Below are 24,664 nucleotides of genomic sequence, written 5' to 3'. Positions count from 1 at the left end.
ACAAGGTTTACAGCTTTGTTGACTACCCTGGTTTAAGTATCTACAGATCCTCTGCCTGTCGTCACTCTCCGGCACTGTACTGCTGAACAGCCCCACAGCAGAGTCTAGTTAGTATTCGTTGATGTTATATACATTCTGCAAAGAAATGACTGCTGAAAGCTGCTGCGGGCTGGCGAGCAACAACAAGAAAGTGTTTGGGTCGTCGTGTCTTGCGTTGGCTCCACGCGAATCATGTTGCAACCCCAACTGGACTGAAGTGAAGCGGGGATGCACAAGGTCATATGAGACACTTCTCCAGTTAAATCGATTGAAAGTTTCAGAACTGTGTGTGTTTGACATATACAGTTTTTGTTCATCTCTTCTGAGGATGTCAAAATCAAGGTTTTTGTGGACAAGGTAGAGTCAACCCCTCCGTGACCTGGCCACATTTGCTAAAACAACACAACACAGTATTGTAGCTTTAGGAGTAAGAACTGCTTAAATCAGTCTAACGCCTCGTTCAGATTTGAGCATTGCATGGGTTCGACACGGATTGAACGTTATTCACGCCCAGTGCAGATTAAGCCACCAGCCTTATGCAACCCATTGGATCATGGGTAAAAAAAAAACAAAAACAAAACACTCTGTACACCAGAACATTAGAACAGCACACCTTTCAAGACAACAGCTGAATATCAAGAAAAGCACTTTGCTGGAAAACACCCTCAACATACAAAACTATCATCAACCCTGTCAACTGACATGAAACTTGTCATTATGTGAAAAGCTGCCAGAATTTATTTTCTGTAATCCAATTTAATTTCACTCTGTAACTTCATTTGTTTACAATGAAGACGCTGGAAAGATCCAACTATCTGAAGCCACAGATCTGTGATCCAAACCCTCGATCTCACTCCATATAATCTGTTGATAGACATTACAGCCAGAAGTTTTACGAGAACGACTTCACAGCATCCGTTCATGGAATGAGTTAACAGAACATACAGTTCCAGTTTTAATATGAAAAGTTCCACGTGAGTTCACAGCAATTCAGTATTTTAAAGAAGCAAACTCCAGCTTTAAGGATTGTACAGTTTTGATGGTGCCGGTCTACTTCATGGGGGACCACAGTACATGTTATGGTACTGTTCTAATGTACTGGAGACAGAGGACTGCATTGAGCGCAGTGCCATGCCAAAACAGCAAACATAAGACAGTGCTAAGTAGCATCTTAAGAACAGTCCATCCGCAAAACTCGGATGTCCACAGCAATGTTTATCATAGTGCCAGTGGGTAACCCATGTGACACCTTAAATCGCCAGCATGAATCAAAATGCACTCAGCTTGATCCTGGGAATTAAATGTGCGAACACTGTTCCTTGGTTTGGATCCCAAATGGTTCACAAACCTACTTGTAGGGTTCCTGTGCAGCTTTCCATATGACCACATCTGCAATGCTTTCCAATGCTGCATTTATTGTTCTGCCGTGATCTCGACTGTATGCAGTATCTTAAGTAGTCGTTTCCATAGCAGGTCACTGGAAAACAGCAGGATTGGATATTGATGTCACAACCAGTCAGTTATTGGAGATTCCCATAGTCAAAATGCTTTCTTAGCAACAGTTCTTGAAAGACCCCAACTGGTCAGCATGCAACAGTCCTCCCACATTTTTTTAAATTAACATTAACCACTTTAGTACAAGCCTTGGTCTAGCATTACAGTTTGTTAGTAATGTCCCTAAAAATCAAACCAAAGCATGAAAAAGCCATTCAACTGCTTTTGCTCATTCAATTTCAGCAGTACGTACACCTTTAACCTGGTGTTTGGAGGCACAATAAAATACACCAACAAGCAGGTTGAAGCACAGCCGCAGAAGCAAAGAAACTCATTGTCTCTGGCGTGACACAACAGGGCTGATGTGAAGGTTGGACCTGTGTAGACTCAGCAACTTATGTAGCCCCAAGGTCTGTCACACCTTCATGCAGCAAACCTGCATGTGGCTCTTTTTGTCAGTTCAAGGGGAACTGGCTTTTGGGAGATGAGTCTCACCACCAGCACCATGCTGGCTTAGCCTTATCGAAATTTTACACCAGTCAAAAAGAAAAGAATATTAAAAGGAATGTTGAAAATCTTAAGGAAACACTTAACATTAGCCATCAGTCTGGTGACTGGGAATTAAAGGGAAAACCCACCATAAAACATTCCTCCCACAGGGTGCTGTCAGAGGCAAACTCTTCATGCTGGCAGAACAGAGATTGAAAGAGCTGTTACATTTTGGAAAATACAGATTTAGATGATGAAATCTAGACCATTCTCATGTCTGTGCAGACTGAGGAGCCAGAAGACAGTTAGCTTAGCTTGACATATGGACTGGAGGGAGCAGCCTGGCTGTCCTGACCCTGACCCAGGTCACTGAAGGTCCCTCACTTGTTGAATCTGTACACAAACTGAAAGTTGTTTACACAGGGACTTATGTGCCAGAACTATTCCAACTTCTTACTTTTCTCTTGGTGTTCAACACAAATGAGATTATCATCTTAAGTATATTTTTGAAATCTGGACAGCTGCCTTCTAGTCTTTATGCTAAGCTAACGGTTTCCTGGCTGTTAGGGCACAGACCTGAGCTTGATATCGACTGTCTCATCTAACTCAATTTCTGAAAGTGTTCATTTATTCCTTTAAATCTTAAAATAGTTTTTTTTCTTGTTATTATTTATAAAATGACACTCCAGTCAACATCTGATGAAAAAATGTTAACTCAAAGTCCACTTGCTAGTTTCCTGAGCTTTTAACTGAATCCCAGGATCCTCCTCCATGACCTAACAACAGAACTTCGGTCATGTGACAACAGGTGAGTGTAAGCAACAACGAACTTCATCTGCCGAGGAAGACCGTGAGATGTGGTTGAAAGACCCCTAAAAAGCTAATAAGTGGACTCTGAGTGCAGATTTTGTGGGGTCAAATAATTGTTCCCAAGGTCATAACTGTACTTTCCCACGAATCCACCCAAAATGTAAAGGTGGTCTTTAAAAGTTGCTGCTTTCAGTCAGTTAAAGGGAGTCTAACAGTGTCCAAATGTCCACTGAAATGTCTCCAGACATCCATTATGACCCCTATTCTCTATTACAGACAAAGCGGCCTACTTTAAAGAGCCACCAACCCTACAGGTGAAATTAATCATATATTTGGAGTATCACTTTCAGCTTTAATGCACATATTGCGGCAACTGAAATTAGGCAGAAAATGAACCCAAACTTCACTAAAAACACTGTCTGTCAGAAAACTGAAATTCAGTCATTATGTCGGTCAAAATTCCCAAGTGGGTTTTCAGTTCCAGGGTGGATTTTCCCTGTCAGATAAAAACACAAACTCACCCTTTTCTGTAATGCAACGCTACTTTTCGAGTTCTGCAGCACTATGGACATTTCATTATTAATGACAGCTGTGTGTGGCTCAGCCCTGCTACAGAGGATACTATTTTTTCACACATCATTAAGTTTATTATCAAGAGCTCTAGCATTTAACCGATATTAAACAGCAAAAAAAGAGAAAATATCAGGATAAGTGCACATTTGAAACAATAGTACAAATCTTTTCTCAGACAAATAATGACATCATTATATACAGTATGCCACCCTCCCTTCTTTTTTCCATCATGATTTTTTTTTTTTTTTTTTTTTACAATACAAAGTAACTCCATACTGGTGATGCTCTATTGACAATATAGAGGTTACTTTCACTGCAGAGAATGCTTACTGGGGACAGTGAAAGCAAAGGTCCTAACCGATTAGTGAGAGAGAAACTGACACCAATAATACTTCTGAAAAAGAGAAATTAACTTCTAAAAAAACCTTGTTTCATCAGTCATTACTCATGTTACATAACATTTCTTTGACATTTTCTAAGATCTCCATGTGACTCCAAGTTGATGGTTGCCAGAAAACGGACTCATCACTGGCAGCTGAACTCAGGTCGAGGAGAAATCAAACAAAGTAACACTGATTCAAAAAACTAAACTTATGTATGTCTCTTTTTAACATGTGTCTGAACCTACAGAAAGTCTCCAAAATCCATAATAAAGATGTACATGCAGCGCAAGACTAGAAAGATACACTGATCTCTGGGAAAGATGAGACCTGGCTCAACCTCTGAAATCTTTTCAGTTCCTTTCATGTCTTCAGTTAGAGAGCGGGTGAATGAAGTTTCACTGGGTTACACTATTCTTCATTTCAAGATGACATTATTAAAAAGGGGTCTGTGTGGAGAAACAGCGGTCTTTGACTTTGAAACAGAACCAAAGGCGTCAAAGTGGCCACTCACGGTCATGAACTGCACAAGTCTACGAAAGTAACTGAATCCATTTGACAGATCAGCTGAGCCAGGTCATAAGCTACAGGCTCATGTTTGTCGACTATACAAGAATACAACACCGTCAGTGTTTAAAAAGGATCAGGAGGTTAAAGCAGGCAGGTCCCTGGTGCGTCAAAGTCACTGTACAGCTAACGCCCGCCCTCTGAGTTCAAAGGAAGCTCGGAAATACTCAGCGCGGCCGGTGACGACCCAGGGTGAGTCGATGATGTCACAACAGGAAGCAGCCACCTTTACACATCTGGTCCATTATGAACGTCTCATCATCCCTGATTTACATGTCTAGGTTGTGATACTAGCCACAATTAAAGGCACATGTCACACAAAATACGGTGAGGTTTCTCTGAGCATTCGCAGTTTTCTAGCTACAAGATGAGCGTTTGTTTCCCCAAATGGTAAGTCAGTGGCTATTTTGAATTTGAAGTCCAGTTTCTCTTTTGTGTTTTTTCTGCTTGGTCCGAAATTGATCTACCCTGCTGTACAGTAACAGTATGCTATGCTGAAGACACTGCTGAAGACATTTTTATGGGAATAGTTCAACACTTCAGGAAAAATTCTTGTCAAGAGTTAGATGAGAAGATCGTTACCACTTTCACGTCTGTCTGTTAGTACGATGCTAGAACCAGCAGTCAGCTATCATAGCTTAGCACAAAAAATGGAAAACAGCTAGCCACAAAGTCACTGTGTCTGGTCAGAAGTAGGCAGTTCCACCCCGCTACAGGCCAAAAATGGTTGTTTGAAGTTTTTTTGTACAGATTAAACAAGACCTCTGAGGTGCCAGTACAGAGATTTTGGAAAGTGCCATACTAGCTGTTCACAGTCTTTAGCTAAGCTAAGATAAGCTAAATGCTGTCTGGCTGCGGCTTGATATTCACCTTCCAGGCGTGAGTATTAATCTTCTCATCAAACCTTCGGCAAGAATGCGATATTTCCCAAAATGTCAAAATAAACCTTTCAGAGCGCCGCAATAAGGGAAGCTACATTTAACGGCTAACTTTGCCTGTTAAGTACTTGATGCCGTAACATTTACACACAGCTAATCTGCTAGCCTAAATATCATACTAGACTTGTTACAGTGAGATGCAGTATTTTGATGTACTACAGTGTTTTCATGACACATTGATCAGCATATGAATGCTCAGAGAAACCTCAAGAAACTTTTTTTTTTTGCTTTGCATTTTTGTTTTACAGTGACTTTCTCACATTTTAACAGTTTTATTCAAACTAACGCTATTATCAATCTCTCCTCAATCATAAATCTACAAATACTTTACACAAGCCCACCTGTGTTACGGCAGTCAGGTTCATTTTAGGATACAATTTGGGACAACTGAGAATGTAGATGAGCTTCAAAGGCCTTCATGCCACCTAAATTGTACTTGGCTTATTTTGATGATGCCACAAAGGATATTTCCATGCACAAGATGTATGAAGTCAGTAACTCTCTGAGGTGTCAAACCGAACAGCAGGTTGGATTACCTCAGGATGAGAGCCTAAAGTCAACACATTGTTTGTTTTGTCTGTTTGTTTGAAGTCTGGAAACCTGCACTGGTTAGACAGAGTTACTTTGACGACACGACAGTCGAGTCCTATTTTGTGTAAGTCTGTCAGTGTGTCTCAGAGCTCCAGCACGAGGCAGATAAGTTTAGAGCAACGACAGAAGACTTTAACTGTTTTGGGACTGAATGAATCAACAGAAACTGTAGAAGTCATCTTGCACCATCGTACCTCCCCAAAAGAACTGAAACAAATGCATAGGGTCACAGAATCACCCCTACAAGAAACACCCATGTATGAAAAAAAAAAACCCCAAAAACAGATGGGTTCAAACCAGGCAGCATAAAAAGCTTTGATCTATTCTAAGCAGTCAGGTGCTTTCTAGAATGGGCCAAACTCACAGAAACGGAGGAGCATAAATCCAAGGCACAAAGATAAAAAAAAAAGCCTCATTATGATGAGAGGAGTGGCAGAAAACTGACAGACTGACACTGCTCATAATCGAGAGGAGATCTCACAAAGGAGGCTCAGAAAACTGGACCTGAAGACATTAAACCTGACTTTACACTCTGGCTCTAGAGCGGGTTTTTAGTCATGTGACATGCACAGTCCTGCAATTTGAAAGCAAGAAGTAGATCAATGCACAGTTTAGATCATGCACACAAAAGGTGCGCTGCACCCTTCACGGTCAACAGTATCTGATACTGTGGTTTCATGACGATTACAGTTTGGTGTAACTGGAAGTAAAGTCAGACTCCATCCTCTGGCCTACCATTTACAAAATACAGCTAACAGAGAATAAGAACTTAAAATAAGACTATCAGACAAAATGTTTAGGTAAGAGTGGAGGGCACAGAATAAGTTGGAAAACCAGGAGGAATAAAATTTACACCAAATGTTTATTTTGTCAAGATAATAACTCAATGAGATGTCGTTTTTTTTGCAGTAATACTTCAAATAGGTTGTCTAACTGCAAAACAAAAGGTTAAATACAAAGGTTTTCATAAATTAAAGAAAAGCTTATGCGATCAGGTGACAGGAGATCTATAATCATGATGTTGCCGCCGAATCCTGCAACCCGATCAGGTTTATCTGAGAGCAAAAGTTGCTCTACTAACTGTGCCACTGTCCATCTGACAATGCTGTTAAATGTGAATAAGTGGAATTAGCCAAGTCCTAAGCCCTCTGTGTGAAAAGTCCCACTGTTGAGGTTGAAAAGGCTCTCATCAGCCTGGTACAGGATGTAGATTCCTGCTGGCACGTCTTTACCAATGAGATAAATGAGGATTGGGAGAGTAGAACCTCACTGAATGAGAAGGTCCAGAGCTGCTAGAAACTAGTGCAGAAATGTTGCTGTGAATGTGTCGGATTGATTCTCTGGAAGCTTTTATTCACCACTGTGGTAAAGGCTTCAGTCAGGAGGGAGTTTAGTTTAGAGTGACTGTACACCGTTGTGAATATGCAGGTTTCACCTGTGTTTCTGGCCACTGTCGGCTGAATTCAGAATCATTTTATCACTGCTACATTTTCTGAGATAGTGAGTACTGAGATTTACAGTAGATGTTTTAAGTGTCTAGTTTTTTTTGTGTCAAAGCTGATCCCCACAGAGAAGGTTCTCAGAAGCGTTTATGATGTCCATCTCATGGCATAGATTCAAATGCATCAATCCACACTGACTTCGAGATGACCCTCTGCTGTTTATGTGTTTATGCTTAAATCTATTTTTTACTCCTCTGGCGCCTTTAGTGAAATGCAATCTTCACACAAACAATCTGTTCATGCAGTGTTCTGAGGTTATTAATGGTATTTGTAATGACTGATCAAGGAGATTGTGCAGGGAAATAAAACCAATGAGTTGAGAAATTAAAACAACGCTGTCTTCCTGTGTAATCCTCATGCAGCCTGCTTAAAAGCTATTTTTGTGTGGCAAATTTCTGACAGACAGTTTGGCCAGTCGCTGTCCTCTCAGCATCTCAGGAGCTAGTATTGACAGACTGCTGCTTCTGAGCGCAGACACGGCTGAACGGAGGTCGAACGAAGTCAGTGTGGACTGAAGGTTTCTGCAGCGAAAGTCACATGACAAGTCATTTTGAAAAGAACAGCAGTGCATGACATTTTGTTCCCTGTTGAAGACTCCGAGTTAGTATCTCTGCTTCTGTAGAGGCTCTTTAACAGTTTATCTGCATCAGAGTGCCTCAGATTTATGGTTCCCCACTGCGAGGGCTAATATGAACCCACGCTTAGTCTGACACTCCAACAGACTGAAGGAAGTTTACATTATCCAGGCAACAGGAAACAAAACACAGACTTCAGTGATAAGTATTCATCGGCAATTTCATTGCCCATGCTTCCCTGTTGGCTTTTCATCTTGAAACAAGAACTGAACTCCTCTCCACTTCGCCGATCCCAAACGCAGGTTTGATTTGCTCAAGTGTCAATATGTTGGTCTAAATTAACTAAAAGAGTTTAGGAATTTATCAATTTAGTTCTAAAGTCTCTCTGGAAATGCACCTGAACAAAGCTAAATGAGTTCTCTACACAGGACAGTTCTGTTATAAATGCAATGCTGCGCTCCTTTTGACTCACAAGCGTTAGCTTGCGAGACCTTTAGACCACCAAACATCAGTTCTCAGCCTGTGGGCAACACTGACGCCAGTGCTGTCAGATCATCTCTACAATAAACATCTGCAGTAACAATAAGTTTAACGTGTGCAGCAGGAGGAGGAGGAGGGAACATATTTCATCCTGCCTTCTGAAGTGGCTGTAATAACACCTCGCTTCCTGTCAACCAATTATTTCCATGACTTTGTTTTACTCATTTTGTTTTCTGTTGTGATCAGTCCCAACAGGGCAGCGGAAAAAACAAAAATCATCCAATCTAGTTGATTTTAAAACACAAGTAAACAATTATATGCCTTTGATGGGAGGGGGAGCATGTTTGGGATAAATGCCTCTGTAAGAAATGAGCTTTAGTCAAATCCCTCCTCTTCTTTTCCTTTTGTCCAAAAAGTGCTGTTTCTTTTATGTGTTACTCCAGAGAAGAACAGGATGTACCAGACCGGATCAGTCGAGAACAAACCAGACCAGTACCTCAACAGAGCAGACCAGCAGATACCAGATCTCCTCTGGTCTACGACTTCACTACAGTAAACTCCTCCATGCTGATGAAATATGTGTATTCATGTGTTTGACAAAGACAGAGAATGAAAAAAAACGAGAGAGACTCTATGATGGTTTATGACAAGTTGCCTGCGTGTGTGTGTGTTTCTGAGTGTGTGTGTGTCTAAGTGAGTAGGGTCCTCCAGTGGTGTATCTACGACACTCCGTTCACCAGCGGAGGAGCGTCCTGTTTGTCCTTCTTCATCCCTCGGTCTCTGATGGGCCTCTGATGGTGATGACGAGATGGGCCCTCACCGCCGGCGCTGACGCCACCCTGGGATGAGGAAGGGCCTCCTCCTCCTCGCCCCCCTGAGGAGTGCTGCACGCTACGCTCGTTGTTACCGTCCACACGGATCTGTGGGAGACAGGAAGCACATACGGTCTAGTTCCACACTTCACAGCTACGAGTGGCAGTGAAAGTGATCAAAATCAAGATCGTGAATGAATTGGGACATATTCAACACGTGTCTCAGAATAACTCGTGGGAATCGAGCAGAAAGTTAAGATAGGACGAAATATACTTCTGCTTCAGAAGGACAGAGTTATTCATGAAGCCTCCTACTCTGACATTCAGTAACTTGTGGGACATCACCATCTTACAACATTTCCAAAGTAGAAATTCTAATGAAATATTGCAGTTTTTTATCACCAATAAGCTGTGTGAATGCGACCGTGTTCAAATCAGAGTTTTAGTCCACACAATACTGGAGGTGCTGCATGAGCCAAGTTTGATTAAATACTGCAGAAATAGTTGTTGCAGGGGAGTTTCTGCAGAGAGGGCATGTGTTGTCCTCTGTAAAACAATTCGGTTTTGGTCAAAATGGAATATTTTAATAAGCTCATTGTCTTCAAATCATCCCTCTGCCATCGGCTCTAGATTGATCATCAGCAATGACTGACACAGGAGTCATTTCCTAGGTTAGGGAAGCTGGCAACATGCGTTTATCCTACTTCAAAGGAGAGGATCAAATATGTCTTTTTGGCCAGTTTGGACTGATCTCCTACCCTGAGACACTTGACACGCCCAGATGAGACACGCCCGGATCAGAAAATAGATGTCTGTGAGTGTTTAAATCATTCTCTTCTCCAATAATTCATTTAAACAAGCAGCTCTGTGTCATTGTGTGTCCTTGGTCCTGCTGAGATTTAAATACAACACAACGATCATTAGGTGCGTGTGTGTTACCTGTAGAGTGTCTTCCTGGACTCTCGTCTTGGGGTCTCTGATGTGACGAGGTCTCGGCTCGCTCCACTGCATCTCGTCACCTAAACCGGGACAAACAAAGCCCAACTCTCATCATCCTCGTTCCCATCAAAACCAGTTCTAGGACGAAGTGAAATCCGACACTACCGTCTCACTGTCATGTTGTCAGAACCATCACAAACCGCTGCAGCCTAAGACAGCAGCTCGCTGGCACATAGATTGAAAACAAGGTTAAATCAATGCATCGCAAGGAGATTTATGTCTGTGGGAAGTCTTTTTTCAATGTAAATGTGGATCTCCTTGAAAAGCAAACACTCAGTGAGAACGTATTAGTGAATGGAGTCAGCAGCATTCTTAATATCTTCTGTCATTTGACAAAAAGCATCTCACTACACATTTGTTTCTATCTCCTTCTTATTTCTCATTTTTTGTAACCTGAATAAAGATCATCTCCAGTCATTATCTTCAAAATAAGCTTCATCTCCAGTCAAATGGTAGACAGATAATAGGAATACAGCTGTATATCTAAATGGGAGAAAGTCTGTGAAGCTTTTAACTGCACATATTTGACTCCTCTCTCTATAAATTCCTAGAAATACCTGCTGAGGACAATCCTGAGTGACGCGAGATCGCTATAAAAAGATGGATGCGAGCCAATGATAATTACTGCCTACCTTTATACCCTCCCCCTCCTCTTCCTCTCCCCCCTCGTCCCCGCAGCCCTCCTCCGCCTGCTCTCTTCCTCCCATCTGTCCGTCTGGGCAGGGTCCCTCCTCCTGTCATCAGTTCCTCGGTGGGGGCCAGCGACCAATCGCTGAGCTCGTCTCTGTGGTCCGACTCTGTCTCTGAAGCATTGGACGCCTCTGAGTTGGTGCCTTGAGGACAGAGGACACAAGTCAAACCTCATCTAAACATTAAGCACCGAATAATTGTTTTGTTTTATAATAAAATCATTGCCTGGGGAACACATTCTCTGTTCGATGATTACAGCCTTGTACTAGCTGGATGTTTCATAAATTATCCATTCAAATATCAGAAGTCCAAACACTTATTTCACCCAGAAATGAGGCCACTGTGCACAAAAGGTGAGGTAATTACTTCTCATCAAATATGGCTGAAAATAACCTCGATTTGAGCCAGAGAATCAGCTCTTTTGCTTCATCATTGTATCATTCATCCAAACCAATGACAGCACTTGTACTTGGACCTAGCTGAGATGACTGCTTTATATCAAAGCACCACATAATTTAACTTTTATGTGTACAAGCACAGTGTCTGAAAACGATGATATGAACTGATTTAAACACAACTGAATGAATTCACTTAATTTCATCGTACCTGAGGCGAAAGCCGCACCTCCTCCTCTCCGCCCTCTGCCACCTCTTCCTCCCCCTCCTATGTAGGGCTTCCCTCCTCCTCCGCCTCCGCCCGCTCCTCTCCCCATCCCCAGCCCCATGCCGTTATCGAACACGTAGGCCTTGTCTTTAAGGTTTCGAGGCCCCGTCCCTCCTCCTCCACCTCCCCCTCCTATCTGTCGCAGCTGCTCGTCTATCTGAAGGCGCTCCAGCCGAAGCTGATCCACTTCCTGTGGACATGAAGAATTCAAAAAACATGAGAATGACGATGTTTGCGAGCACAATAGTAGCCTGGATTTAAACGTTCTGCAGCATCTTGGGGGTGTAGGCGTAGTGGATGCTCTGGGGTAACAAGTCTGTGGACAACAGTCTCTGATAATGCGTTTTTCTGTAATGTGTTACAGATCATTAGCTGTTATTTCAGTCGGTATTGGGGGCAAATATGGTTAGAACGTGACTATTGTGTGTATAGTCCCCCCCCCCCCTCCCCCCCCCCCAATTAAGGTCACTTCTCTAATTGGTACTTGAAGACAACAGTGTGATTAGCGGATTGGAAACTCTGGTTTTTGGTGTAATTTATGATCTTTCTCTCCTCAGCCCTCTGTGAATGAAAGATATTACTCGAGATAACACCTACTAGGCTCCTTACCGTATGTGCAATAAGAAGACAACTTTGAAACTGCAGAAAAGCGATGTTTCTAACCACTCTGACTGCTGTCCACCATTCACCGTCATTCCTACAGAGCGGTCAAGATGACCGTATGTAGCCCTAATGTTTAACCTAATTTACCACACCTCTTCTTCTAGACCTTCTGGCTGAGATGGCTGCCCCTCATCCCTCTACCTGCAGCACCAGCCAGGTCATATCAGCTGCTGCCAACTGACGCTAATCCCATGACTAACTTAATGACGAGTAACACCACAGTGGAATCATGTTTTTGTAGTTCTAACCACCCCAACAGAGTGAGGAGTTTTCCTTGCGTCTATGTATATTGTATGTTTCCCGTGAAATGCTTTGTGTTTTAAAAAGGGATGGTAGTAATAACTTTGCCACGCCTGTTTTCAACAGACATGAGAGTGACAATGATCTAACTCTGGGCAAGAAAGCTAATAAAAGTAGTCCTTTGCCTCTGAGTTATTCATATCCCTTCATGAATATTGTATTTGAAATGCTTCAGCAGCGAGGAAGACGTTTTGTGGAAAAACATTTTTTGCTCAAGTCATTCAGTATTTCTTGCCCCTCATGTCGCCTACTGATTACACAGACCTTAAGGTAGTTGAGGTGATAGTCCAGCAGTACTGTAGCATTGGAGATGCTTTCCTTGGTCCCCACAAATACAAATGGCACCATTCCCTGTGAGAGAGGGTCAGAAAGAGAAAGAAAGATGAATTCTGTTGTGTTGCATCTGGTCTATGCTCAAATGATGCACACCAGCAGCGGTAAAGATATATTCATTACTGGGATCAGAGGTCAGTGATTTAGGAGTACGAGGGTTGAGCCTGACTTCAGTATACAGTTTAAACAAATAGCTTTCAGCTGTTAATCCTGGTTAACAGACAGATATGTTGGGTCTTTTCTTTCCCGCTGACCTCGTCTGCTGCTGCCGCCGCTGCCGCCGAGGGCTTTTTGTCATTCTCAGGCTCAATGCGAACCCGCACCACCCCAGACTTATCAACCACCTCCTGGATCAGTTTGCCGTTTTTGCCGATCACCTTCCCTATAAGGGCAAAAACATCATCGGTCACAGTCTGCTAGGAGTTTGAAGTTTAATAGTTTGGCTAATTCTTGGATAAATTCAAGTCCAGGAACAAGAATGTCAGTGTCTCAGTTGAGTGATTTTCTCACCTACTAAGTTCCGGGGAACTTTGATGACATCTTCAGAGAACTCCAGGAAGCTCCTGGCAATGCGTACAGCATCCTGGTCCTTTGAAGCACAAAACACACACTGTAACTAGGGATGCACGATAATTATCGGGCCGATAAATATCGGGCCGGTAACAGGAAATTATGACGTCATTCCGATAAGTCCGATATCATCACGAATAGCCCCGATAACATATGTTTTTGTCAGCACGGCAGTGCCTCGCTCGCACTATGAGACCCGAATGGCCTGTAGTGAATGCTGCGTTCAAGTGACGTTGGCATAATCAGAAAAACTCCTTCTCACTGGGAAAAATCAAGAATACCCCTTCATGCCAGAAAACAACTCGTTAACTCGGTCATAATTTTGCTAGTTGCTGACTTGAATTAATATTCGCAGTATTTTTTCACATGTTACACACAAATAATAGAAACATGAACTTAAATAGGCCGAAAGAACGACTGGCAAACGAGGGAACGGGGGAATGTACGTTACACCTTGAATGCAGCATGCGGCACAGCGTGCTTATGAAAACAGAGTTCAGACTTCTTCAAAGTTTCCGAAGGAGACAGTTCGCTGGTTATTCGTAACAAATGTTCCAAGCGAGTTCCACTAGGAGCGAGAAATGGCACAAGCTTTAATACCTAATCAGTCACCTGAAACATAACCACCGCTTTGACGGAGTTTGGAAAGCGCATGAGGACGCCCGGCCTGCTAAAGACGCTAACGTTAGCAAGCCAGCCGCAAAGAAGCCACCGGGACTTACGCGTCGGCGAGGCTTTCGATAAGTCCAAGAAATTTGCCACAGATGTCCCACGGGCTAAGGTTATTGGAGATTTAATCATGGACGTGATGGTGCTTGACTTACTATGGACTGCCCTTCTTCAGTTTGTTTACATAGATAAGTCTCAGTAAGGGATCATGTATCTTCCTTCAGGATGACATAGAAGCCCGATGCGACGCTTCTCCGTAGGAAACTGCTCACTATACGTTATCCCGCTTAGAACACGGCTTACTACTAAAGCATTAAATAGTGTGTCACAAAATACGGATTAAAACATATTTTATTGATTTAAAATGAGCCTACTCTCGCCTGTCACCGCTCTCACTGCGCAGCGGCTCTGAAAGTAAACACGTACGTTGCGTAGCAACCGCCTCTCACTGTGCGCAGGCCGGCAGGCAGGATAACTTATTTTTTACAGCTATTCAGCGAAATCCTGTCAAATGTGGAGACGTGACGGGATATCCCAGACCTGAGAGAGACGTAGCTGGAGACAGAGTTTGGTTTACCGCTATTTTTTCGGACTGATGGATAAAAGTCCCGCATCAGCTGATTTCTGCTTTCAGCGTCAGACATCAAAAAATCTGTCTCCAGTTTTGTCTCCACTCAGCAGTCTTTTAGCAGACCGATCGTCCATGCTGCGTTTCTCTTGGTGTTTTTTTCCTGTCTATTGGCTTTAATCTGGTCAATCTCTGCGTCCTCAAGTCTTTTGTGTCTTAATATCGCTCCTCCTGTCGGTCCAGCATTGTTCTTTACTTTTCTCGTCTTTTTTGCGGGGGACATCATTCTCCAGCCAAGTGTTTGGTCCTCTCCAAACAAATCAAAAATAATGTACGGAAAACGCTCCATATTTTGCCTCTCAAATCAGCTGGCGATTTGTTATTGAGCATGGTACATGAAGGGATTGCCCCTTTACTCTGTGACTATTAGGAACACAGCTGAATTTTCGCGATTGACCAATCAGAATTGAGTATTTAAGAGCGCCGTCTTCTAACTTCTGTCAGTACAATATGCACTGTGCATTATTTTTGTTGTCATTGAGGAATGCACTTTTTCAGTTTGTTTAAATAGAAATGTTTGAATCTAACTTGTGTCAGTGCATTAATTTTCTATGTATATTTATTTTTTGTAAACTTCTGGAATGCACTTTTTCAGTTTGTAAGCCTGATGCATGTATTTGCATCATTTCAAGGGGCCTTTATTTTTATATCAGTAAGTAATGCACATTATTTAAATTGATGTGAGATATCAAATAGGTTTGTTTGATAGCTTTAAGAACATGTTTGAGAGGCTTGCCAATAGTTTTTCATTGGAAAAATAAATATCTCTTCATTTAAAGAGTCAAAACTGTTTTTGGTTTTGTTCGTGGTATTGATGTCATGATGTTAGGTATATGTGTGTGTTATCGGTTATCGGTATTGGCCTTTAGGAGCTGAAAGTTATCGGTTATCGGTATCGGTTTTAAAAAACAGTTATCGTGCATCCCTAACTGTAACTTCTGACACCTCCTTCCTCACTCACGTTTATCTTTAACATATATAACAAGAAGCTTTTAAACTTGTTTTTCCAGATCACACAGTAAACATGGAAGGTAACCTCTCTACACTCAGGTCTGTACTCATAAATCCAGGGACAACATGGGCATGTTCATCAGTGTGTCCTCTCAGTAGAGCCATCTTACCTCCCCATATATGTGAAAGGTGCACGTCTCCTCGTCCAGGTCTATGTTAGTGACTCCTGGGACTTTACGTGCTTGCTGAATGTTTGCCCCATGAGTCCCGATGGCCAGACCCATCAGGTCATCCCGAACCGCAAACTGCTCATGAAACCGTGATGCCAGCTGCCTGGAGCTCTGCAGAAACACAACGAGAGGGACAAGGAGAAAGAATAAGAGCAAAAGCATCAGCACTGCCGCAACAGAGTAAGTCAGAGTTAAGTGATTCCTGGTGGGCAATGCTTTAATAAAGCTGTAATCACTTTTAATTGCAAAATGATCAAATTCTACACAGGCACACAAGAACACACATACATGTGAAATGGCTGTTGACCACTGACCTCATTGTGTGTGTGTGTGTGTGCGCGTATCTACCTCCAGCTGTCTGCTGGCCTCTTCGTTCCTCTGCATGAGCGACAGCTTGGTGCGGAGGCTCCTGAAGTGCATGTCACTCATCATGTTGGCCCTCTTTGTTGTGACCTCATTCACCGACTGAGAGAGCAATCAAAGCTTAGTTCACACAAAGAATCTGCCTTTGGGATGTGCTATTAATTGAGGTCATCAGCTAAATGACGCCATTTCGATTCGGTAACAAATAATTAGATTATGTGTATAAAATATAATTTAAGCAGTGGACAGACATCTTTATCTAATTTCCTTAAGTTGAAAAAATTTTTTTTAAAAGTTTAACGAACCAAAATGACCAGCTGCTTTTTCTCTGAGTCGTAGGTGACGCTGAACGCTCCCACGGCCTTTTTAAAGTCTTTGTGTGCTGACTCCTTGGAGCACCTGTCAACAGAGTTACACAAATAGTTCATGTCATATTAATTCATGTCCTTAAATAATTCAGGAATCATTGCTGATTATTTAGAAACATGTGCACATACGTCCACTTCATCACAGAGAACTATTGTTTAGCTTTTTCAGAGCCTAATATCAACATGCACATATGTGGCCCAGTTATTCATTTTACTCAAGTTCCTTGACTTTTCTTTGTGGACAACCCTTTCAAATTTCTTAGCACAAAACCTGTTGAAATTTATCCAACAAAAAGGGCTACTTACAAGCCCTGAGGTGTACTCGCTGGACAGACAACTGTCTATATATCAACTCACATCTGCCGTAGATCCTCAGGTACGTCCAGTCTGATCTTGATGAAGGTGTTTTTGGTGGCTGGCTTATTCGGGTTAACCGGCCGTAACCGCTCCAGCGTCACAATCTCATTTAATGTCGCGTCACATGCAGCGTACTCTATTACGTAAAACTGGAGATACAGAGAGACAAGGGTGAAGTCAGTGATCTGGTTTTGCACATTATGAGAAGCAAAAGGTGCGATATCATGGTTATAAAAACTATGAGTGACAATTGTGTACCAATGCATAAAATCTAAATAGCAGTTTTAAAAACAATTCACTTTTTCTCAACAGAATGTGGTCAACACAGAAGAAACAGAGAAAGACAGACAGGAGGAGATTAAAGGCGCAGAAGACAGAAGATGAGACAAAGTCTTAAAACCAGGCCAGAGAACAAAATGCAGAATAGCTCACAGCAGTGAGACACGTCTGACAGATTAGCCTAAATTAAGTCCTCCAGTCAGTCATTCAAAAGTGGAAGTCTGGAGCCAGGAACAGTGAGACCTTAAACACCGGCAGTAAACTCACTAGCATCAAAACCAACACCAGCCTCCACATGATGATGGTGTACTACTTATATTTCTCTGGGTATTTTGAAACATTATACTTTATGAAACAATGAAAACTAATATGAAAAGTGACATTGCAATGCTACTTGCTGGTGCTTTGATTTGACTGACAGGCTGAAACCCAGGCCTACACTGTACAATGACCATGCAACCCAGACTTAGACTGTGGTCTGAGTCCTACCTCTCCTTTGACCATGCGAACTTTGGCCAGCCACCATCCACATGGCTCCTTGTCGTTAGCCCTGGAATATACCTGGCAACAAACACACACACACACACTCACCATATGCCACATAAACATATTACAAAACAAAGAATTAATTATTTACATTAAAAAAAACATTTATTTTGCTTTTACATGAGCACACTATCATACTTTAAGCTCTTTGATTTGTTGTTGTAATTTAATGAAAACTAATACTGCAGTTTATTGCCATTCATTTTGTATCTTCAAAAAAAACATGATGAATACAAAAATCAAGGAAAAATAAATGAAACAAAGAAGGAAAATGTTGCTAATGGCTCCTGCTTTTTCCTCCCAATCGTTCACTTCCTACTCGTGGATGTTCAGCTCTCCTCGTGATGACGTGTTTTCTTAAACCCTTGGTGAAAAATATGAACTGCAGCCAGAAGCATCAACAGCAGCTATTTGATGTGTAACATGGGATAAAACAAACCACATCTGATTGAAACTGAACGAGTATTGAGCGAGTCCCACCTCCACCTCATCGCTCTCATTTATCTCCTTGCAGAACCCTGTTGGAGGAGGGAAGCGCACATCCTGAAACGGGATCTGACGCTCTGGCTGCCAGCTGGGACACAGGGACACACACATTTACAAAAGTGTGAATGTCATCCTTGGCAAAAAGTTTTGCAGTTTGCAACATTTTGTTGTGTATGCGCATTACTCACTTGTTTTCAAATGCCACAGTGACTGATCCTTCGTGAACATCCTTCACAAAAGCCTACAAGAATCACAGAGGTGAAGTGACAACAGTTAGAGGGACCAGGGTTTGACATACCTCTTGGAATAGTCAATCCTGTAATGGCATCAAACATGTACAAGGCTACAATTCTGCTACCGAAGCCTGACCCCAGCCCAAGCTGTTAGCAACAAAATAGTCCAAACTGATTCCTTCTTTGTGGGTTTGGGCTTTGGCCTTCAGTCAGGTTTGGTGGTACACAGCCTTTGTCCATGTGTGTCAAGTACTGCAAGTAGGACATGCAATGCCTTGAAGGAAAGATACAGGGAGAGATACAGAGTCTAGTCTAAGGGCTGCATTAGCATGGTAAGCTAAGAGTCAGTAATGCATGAAATGAAGCAAAAATGTCCCAAAGGAGGGCTTCTCAAAATGTCCACTGATTCAGGGAAATCTTTTCTATTTCACCAACACACTTCCTTGACCTGTGACCATGCCTGTAAAAAACTCCTTACAGGGTTATGACTACTTGAACTGTCAACTTGAGGAGAAGTTTACAAGCCATGTTCAGCTGGTCTAGTTTGGAAATAAAATACAAAAAAAGAGAAATTTTAATTTGATACTATAAACTAACCTACTGAAAACAAGTAAGGTAGTTGGTACAGTATGAGACGCTGTAGTGTTGTCTCTAGGAAGTTAGGTGCAGTGTGTGTGGTGTTGAATACTGAAGGGTTCTGCCACATGAGCAGAATCAAACTATGAATTGTCCTCATCACAGGAGGATTTACTGTTTAATGTTGGAGAAAATCTTTTTGGTGTTGTAATGATGAAGATTTGTACATGAAAATATAAAATGAAAGTGAAAATCATTGCACTCCTTTTGAAACAAATGTGGTTACCTATCAATAAAACTACAACTTCAACTAAAAGTGTGCATTTTAATGATGATATCATGATTTTTATGCCATTTGTTGCTCTAGTAGGAGATTTTCCTCAGTTAAGACTTTCATGTTTGTAGACGACCACAGTTATGATACTGATCTGTTCTTTAAAGATCAGAGCAAAAGTTTACGATCTACCTTTAAAATGTAAATTTTACACACTAACAGCAAAAGTGATAACGATTCACAATGTGTCGTAACAACCAGCATGGGGTCTGAACATTATATTAATTTATTTCAACATATAACATCACACAAGTCTTGTTCAAAACACGGTCATAAACTGGCCTCCATCAGTCTCAGAGGCTGTGTTAGGTCATGGTCCGGCAGTGTTCAGGTTGCGTCCTCCCCTGTCTCCGGTTCTGGTGCCCACTCCAGGGCCCGCTCCCAGCTAGCATTCCCCATTGTGTCCCCCCACCCTGGCCCTGAAAACCTCCTCCCGGCGGTAAAAAACCTCCTGTGCTGGCGGTGTAAACACCAACACTCCCCTGGTGCTCCGAGCTCCCAGTACAGGCCGAGTCAGCGACAGCAGGACCACCAGCTGCCCGGCAAACTGAGCAAACGGCAGCTGCAGTTAGTAGCAGACTTCAGTGTTACAAGAGAAAGGGCGCGTGTTGAAAACATCCCCTTGATACTTGGTCCCAACTGTAATAACAAGACGCAGCTCCTGAATGGAGTCTGAGGGTTTTTTGTTTTTCGTCCAATGAAAGCTTCCACTAACGGCTTAGTTCACACTAAATGACAATTAAAAGCAATACACCTAAAAAGTGCTTTTAGCTTCAAATTTTAAAAACAACAACAACAAAACATGAAAAACTGTGATAACCTCCAGCCTACTTGGGTCTATTAAACCCTGCACAAGTGCAGTGCCAAGTTTGCCACTTCTGGGATTAGTATCCTGGACCCAAACATCAAAGTCCACTTTCTTACCAAGTGAGTTACTGTACAGCACCAGAGTGGTTGAGTCAGACACACACCTCAGTATCCTACAGCTCTATATATGAGCTGGGGAATTTACAATAAATGAGTGAATTATACCACTGGTCACAGCTAAAAACAGTGAGCAGCTCCATACAAAAAGCAAATCGGCCTATGAGTAGAATATGAAGCACAGTCCAAGACAGTTATGTAGCTAATAATGTGTATTATACTCAGGCCTAGTATCACTTATTTCAAGAAAGCCTACAATGTTTCAATGAGCAGACTCAGAGACTGACTCAACGCTTGTGCAGTTTTCAAAATCAACTTCAACACACCTCAGCATCACAGCCCACATCAGCAGTTTGTTCAGTGATTCAGATACTGTGGAATGAAGTGAAAACATGGCAGTTCAGTCTAATGATCTCGCTCGCTTAACAGCAGCAAGCAGCAAAAGTTGAGCAGCTGGCAAAGTCTGCCTTTTGCTCTATTTTAAGTACATTTTGTGGATCTCTTAAACTAATCTGAAATTGGTTATTGGCATTAAGTGCTACAATTTGATATATATAATAACATATGCCAAATAATAAAACAGTATTCAAACTGAATGCCAAAAATCACATACAGTGATATGTTTGCCCAGAACCACACCCAACTAAGAGAATAAAGTATATCTACTGCTGATGTTGCCACCTTAAACATCTAAGTCAAGGAAAATAATTAACTTTTTAATTTCCAGACAGGATTTATATTTATGTTCAAATCAGGAGTGTGCTTTAGTGAAATGCTTGACTTCTTTAGACGTTCCAAATGACTGAGCTGGCATGAATGCATTATGAGAGTCTATAATGAACGCAGCTCCAGTGGTGTGCAGGATGGTTTGCATGCCGACTCAACACTTGTTCGAAATGCTTTCTGATGGCTGTGCTGCACATGCATGCCTTCATACTCCTTACATTTGATTGGCAGCAACAAAGCCTCTACTTTTAGGCCAATATTTACAAACCATCACAATTCAGCTTCACCATCTCTGCAACTTAACTACTGGAATATTTATCTTTAATGTCACTGGTCTGTTATCAATCAAGTAGACAGTCAGCGGATGTGAGCTGGTGCTACCCTACCAACTCTCTTTAACTCTGTTAACGTCACTCCTCCTAAAACATGACAGTCCAGCAAAACTGAAAATACAAATTTGATTCCACCAAAATCTGTTACAAAGAGCAGTTTTACTTTGGACGCTTCAGTATATTCTTTTCCAGATGAGCTGCAGCTGTTGACTACTAGTTAATCAACATTCAAACGTAGTATATTTAGTATTTATTAGTATATTTACTTGTAACTGAACCTCCCCGCCCCACCCCCCCACAGTGGTAAAGCTAAACCAAGGGATTTAACTACTTCTAACACTGATCACAGGATGGATACCAGGATATTAATATCTACCTGAGGATCGATAAGCAGGCTGTCAGACCCTGCCTTCTCTCATTAGTCTGCACTATATGACCAAATGCACAACCCCTCAAATTCCTGCTCCTCCAACTTGTTGACTCTTGTCTTCAGAGTGACCCCAAAAGACTTCAGGAGCAGCCTTGATGAAACAAAAACTACCTGCCCAATCAGGGAAATTTACGGACAAAGCAAAACAACAGCAACATTCAACTCATCCAAAACCAAATTACTCTGAAAAACACAAATCACGACCGATTTTTTGCACCTGTGTCTCTGCCACCAACCCCTGCCCATCACTTTCCAGATGACATTAGGTTACAATCACACCTAAATTAACTACCATTACCACTACAACAACTGCACTGGTTTAGCAACATCACCATAACCGATAACTAACACGTTTAGCTTGCAGCATTCAGGACGTAGCGGCAGCTTAGCGTCAGCTTTGTTTACAGATTTTCAGGCTCCACGTCCCGGCGGAGGCTGGACAGAAGCACCGAGGCCCGGAGATACGAGCAGGTATCTCCATGATAACGTTAGTCCGGCAAGACAATTTCGCGTCAGTTAGCCTGACGTTTGTGCATGGTGTAATAACTGACACGAGAAAGCTTTACTAAAGCCACCAACTTACCTTATAAAAGGCCCCACTTGTTCCCCTCACTTCCACGACCAGTTCATCCATGACGCAAGTTACTACAGCTCGCTAGCTAGCTAACCACCGTTAGCGACGTTAGTAGCTAGCTAGCTAGCTGGCTAGCCTGACGCTAGCCAAGGCAGAGTTTGCAATCGTTGGTTTCGCTACCTAGCCAAAACAGCCTGTCAGTTGAATGCAAGAAGAGGCCACAATAGCTGTGTGTGACCGTAATGTTGTTTCCCGTTTTGCACCGTCTATGAATCTTGCGTTTGTTTCTTGAAGATTTGCAATTCCGGATGTATGATAAATCAAAGGCGAATTATGTAGCAAGCTATATTAGCTCCTACTAGCTAGTTATGTTAATGTGTGATTAGTGGTGGAGCAGCTACTGCTGGTTGCTTCTCTCCATGTGACGTCTCCGCTTTCTTCCTCTGCTGAAATCTGAGGCTGGTTACCCTCCTCTGAGCCTATTGCTGCTCTCCACAGGTAATAAATAGGAATGGCTCTTCACATAGCAGGAAAATCCATAGACATAAAAATGACTGTTGTCTTTGTCCTGCAATGAACCTAATCTATTTTTCCAAAACAAATCAAAACTGAAAAGATTATCCCAGCACTACAGCCCAACTGTTGGCGCTGTAACAGTAGAAACAGCATCTTTATCCAAGATATCTGTCCATATCTAGCTCACTTTCGCCCGATTGCTCGTCTTACTTGCTTTCACAATATGTATTCATGAAAATAAAAACAAGTTATTCAGCTTATTGGGCAAAACTGTACCATTTTATTCACTTATAGTTGGGTTCTGGTGGCATGATCTTTGGTTCTTCAACTTCACCACCTCCACCTGTGTTAAACAACAACAGCCACCATCGTTCTCCTCATGCAATCAGTCATCAGTGTTATTATCACACCTGCTTCAGGGTTATTTGATGAGATTCTTCACTTAACAGTGTTTGTATTGTCAATGAGGGTCACTGTAGCTCAGGATTGAAAACTTTTCATTTAATATATTCATCTTGGGATATTTTGACTTCCCTTCTCGGGTTTCCCAACATTTTTTCACATTTGCAACTTTCTCTATAGCCTTTTGGTATTTATGTCGCTGGTGGTCTGTATCCAATCACAGGTCGGCCTCTTGATAGCTGACTTGCCAAACTACATCAAGAAAAAGTCCAGCCACTCCGGAACATCTCAGCATGACTAAATTCATAACACGCCTCACAACCCTATGATTTGACTGTGTAATTATTTCCTCTAAGATGTCATGCCTCATGTCTTAAGGATGTTTTTGATGCTTGAAGACATCTGTGCACGGATAACTGTAGAGGCTTAATCACTTAAACGCTTGAATGTTCTGTCACCGGTGAACCTGCAGAGTCAGTACCAAAAAGAAGAAGACAATAATTCAAAGAACGGCACGTCTTTTGTTTCACCTCTCTGATCCGCTCACAATCTCAACACTCAGCGGCGCTCATCTGCTAAATCCATTAATGGTTACAATATCTGCTTGAGAATTAAATTTTCTAGCCAGCACAAGGAACAGCCACAAGCCACATATTTGGAGGCAGAGTGGGAAAGGAGACAGGCAGACAGACAGACTGATGGAGACAATTTGAGACATGGAGGCAGAGAAGGAGACAGAAAATTAAAGTAACAGGGGTCACTGAAACAGAGAAGCACTGACAATGAGATATGAAGGACTTAAAGGGATAAACGATACAAAGATTAGGACAGAAATAGAGAGGGCAGTAGAAATGGTGACACATGAAGGGCGAAATAAGATAGAAGTCTGAGAGAAAGAGCATAAGAGAATGGAAAAACAGACTTGGAATCTGTGTCGGGAAGGGAAACAGGCTCTAACAGTAAATACCTTGGTCAGGACACATGGCCAAAACTGCAGTGTTACTGAAAACTTCATTATGTTAATGCATGGGGGGCATGCAATGTCAAAAGCCAACTAGGTGTAAGCATTCAGAGAACCATTTCATGTAGACGACTGTCTCCAAAGAATGAGGATCTGAGCCAAGTGAAGCTTCTTCAGCAGTTTTATCAGAAGTCCCTTTGTGAGATTGTAACAACCACAATGTTACATATGAAACATATAATCGTAGACAATCTGATACAGTTCAAAACAATAACAAACTCACAGCCAAAAAACATTGTCATCTCAAATGT

At 42.1% G+C, this 24,664-nt stretch overlaps 1 protein-coding gene across 1 annotated transcript; it reads right to left on the bottom strand.

The window, feature by feature from the left end:
* Positions 1–642: 642 nt before the first annotated feature.
* On the bottom strand, positions 643–22,869 carry fmr1 (FMRP translational regulator 1). The gene is made up of 15 exons (XM_041943723.1): positions 22,484–22,869; positions 18,534–18,586; positions 18,340–18,433; positions 17,803–17,874; positions 17,035–17,183; positions 16,615–16,708; positions 16,295–16,411; positions 15,887–16,057; positions 13,409–13,487; positions 13,153–13,280; positions 12,830–12,916; positions 11,546–11,792; positions 10,882–11,082; positions 10,190–10,269; positions 643–9,358 (listed from the first exon to the last, which is right to left on the bottom strand). The coding sequence occupies exons 1-15, from the start codon at positions 22,532–22,534 to the stop codon at positions 9,158–9,160; spliced, it is 1,824 nt and encodes a 607-aa protein (XP_041799657.1). The 5' UTR covers positions 22,535–22,869; the 3' UTR covers positions 643–9,157.
* Between the last annotated feature and the right edge of the window lie 1,795 nt (positions 22,870–24,664).

Source organism: Chelmon rostratus, chromosome 9 (assembly GCF_017976325.1).
Source record: "Chelmon rostratus isolate fCheRos1 chromosome 9, fCheRos1.pri, whole genome shotgun sequence".
Taxonomy (NCBI): Eukaryota; Metazoa; Chordata; class Actinopteri; order Chaetodontiformes; family Chaetodontidae; genus Chelmon; species Chelmon rostratus.
Note: the sequence above shows the minus strand (reverse complement) of the source record. Positions and strands in the feature narration are given on the sequence as shown.

Excerpts from the sequence above, each read along its gene's own strand:
- fmr1 (XM_041943723.1), bottom strand. The coding sequence starts at position 22,534 with ATGGATGAACTGGTCGTGGAAGTGAGGGGAACAAGTGGGGCCTTTTAT. Across the intron at positions 17,875-18,339 it reads ATGAGAGCGATGAGGTGGAG|GTATATTCCAGGGCTAACGA; the intron begins GTGGGACTCGCT and ends GTTTGTTGCCAG. Across the intron at positions 11,083-11,545 it reads AGGTGCGGCTTTCGCCTCAG|GCACCAACTCAGAGGCGTCC; the intron begins GTACGATGAAAT and ends TCTGTCCTCAAG.